The 2,500-nt window shown below is 39.9% G+C and overlaps 1 protein-coding gene across 1 annotated transcript in view; it reads right to left on the reverse strand.

Annotated features, from left to right (window-relative positions):
- Window positions 1-1,698, reverse strand: part of cwc27 (CWC27 spliceosome associated cyclophilin) — a 112,187-nt gene extending 110,489 nt beyond the window's left edge. Inside the window, exons 1-2 of the mRNA XM_061966342.1 lie at window positions 1,636-1,698; window positions 1,461-1,532 (exon numbers count right to left, since the gene is read on the reverse strand). Of these exons, the coding sequence (XP_061822326.1) occupies window positions 1,461-1,502 (42 nt within the window). The 5' untranslated portion in view covers window positions 1,503-1,532; window positions 1,636-1,698. The remainder of the gene's footprint in view (window positions 1-1,460; window positions 1,533-1,635) is intronic.
- Window positions 1,699-2,500: the final 802 nt, after the last annotated feature.

Here is a 2,500-nt window from a genome sequence, read left to right on the forward strand (position 1 = left end):
TAAACACACACACACACATAAACCCTCACACGCACACACATTAACACACACAAACATGCGCACACACACATGCACGCACACACACAAACAAACACACACAAATAAACACAATAAAAACACAAACACACGCACACACACACACACACACACACACACACAACACCCACACACGCACGCACGCAGACACACACACACACACATGTGTAAACACACACACACACACACATTCACACATCAACACACACACTCACACATCAACACACACACACAAACACACTCATTAACACACACATATTCAAATACACACGTATAAACACACACAAACACACACCCACACACTCACGCACGCACACACATAAACACACACACACACACACATTTATAAACACACACATAAACACATGCACACACACAAACAAACACACACACACACACACGCACACACAAAACACACACACACAAAACACACACACACAGAAACACACACACGCACACACATTCACACATCAACACACACACTCACACATCAACACACACACACAAACACACTCATTAACACACACATATTCAAATACACACGTATAAACACACACAAACACACACCCACACACTCACGCACGCACACACATAAACACACACACACACACACATTTATAAACACACACATAAACACATGCACACACACAAACAAACACACACACACACACACGCACACACAAAACACACACACACAAAACACACACACACAGAAACACACACACGCACACACATAAACACACACAAACATGCACACACACATTTGCGCACACATGCGCACAAACACAAAAAAACACACACACAAACACACATACATTCAAACACACACAAATAAACACAATAAAAACACAAACACACACACAAATACACACACAAAAACACTTACACACAACACCCCCACACGCACGCACGCACACGCACACACACACACACACACACGTATAAACACACACACACACATAAACACACACTTTTTCAAATACACATGTACAAACACACACACACACAAACACACACCCACACCAATACACACATAAACACACACCCACACAAATACACACACACATTTATAAACACACACATAAACACAAACACATAACACACAAACATGCACACGCACACATGCACGCACACACACAAATACACACATATAAACACACGCACACACGCATACACACAAACACACACACGCACGAACGCACACACACACACAAATACACACACACATGCGCGCACACACACACAAACACACGTTAACACACACAAATACACATATATAAACACACACCCGCACACACACAGACACACAAATACATATATACACACACACACACACACAAACATACATACATAATATCAACACAATATGACTTCAGTCGACAGTTCCATGAGTTAGTTGAGTGTTTGAAGTGAGCGGCACTAACCTTTCCATTCGTGGGCGGTTCTTGAATATAAATATTGCTCATTCTTCCCACGAAGAATGTTGCTTTTTCTCGCTGGAAGTGAAGAAGTGATGTTAATGTGAAACAGCAGCAAATAATGCTTCTTACTTACTGAGTGAGTGAGTTAGTTAGTTAGTTAGTAAATGCTGCTTCTTACTTAGTTAGTTAGCTTGTCCACAGACGGAAGTGCTCCTCGTCGTGTGCGTGCTGCTGTTATTTACGTCCGTGTAGGAGCCAGGAGGGGGGATCGACAATATAATCGCTGTTCATGTTTTCTTTTCGAAAATATATACGCGTATACATTGCTTTATTTTTTAAACAGAAATAAATAAGCTTGTTATTGATACATATTAGGGTCTCAATGTGAGTGTTTAACGAGAAATTTGCAACGAAAAATCTCTTCTCGCCCCTCTAAAGTGGTGAGATGGTTTGAACCGAGTGCTGCTGTGATAATAGTCCCTCAAGAAACATGGAATCATGTGAGATGATCCGCGCGTTCGGGTGCCGAGTCAGCCTGGCCAGATGATTGTACTTGTTCGATCAATGTACGGTCATTAATGTCTAAATATTTTCGATCAATCATTTCTAAATATGTTCTGTCATTTCACCCAATAATGTCAATATATGGCCGACATTAGCGAACACACACTGCGCATGACATTTTACAGCCAGGTGGGGGCGCTGTTGTCAGTCCACAACAATATTGTTGTTTATTGAAAGGTAAAAGTGATTTATTTTTGTATTGTCTTAAGCAATGTGACATCAGGTAATTATGATCATTTCCCTTTAAAATTCGTAATTTCAAGCGTCTGTTCTGTCCAACGGTGCTGTTAGTTTTTTATTTATTTATTGCAGGGGTGTCTAAACTTTTTTTTGAAATGCTAAAAAGAGATATTGTATATATGTAAAGACACAACGTTGTGTCAGCTTTGTTGTATTGGTGATAAAGTTTATCATTATTAATTATTAGTTAGAACATTTGAGCTTTTTCTCATGACATTCCTATTTTTTTTGCTCTTATT

Source organism: Nerophis lumbriciformis, linkage group LG11 (genome assembly GCF_033978685.3).
Source record: "Nerophis lumbriciformis linkage group LG11, RoL_Nlum_v2.1, whole genome shotgun sequence".
Lineage (NCBI taxonomy): Eukaryota > Metazoa > Chordata > Actinopteri > Syngnathiformes > Syngnathidae > Nerophis > Nerophis lumbriciformis.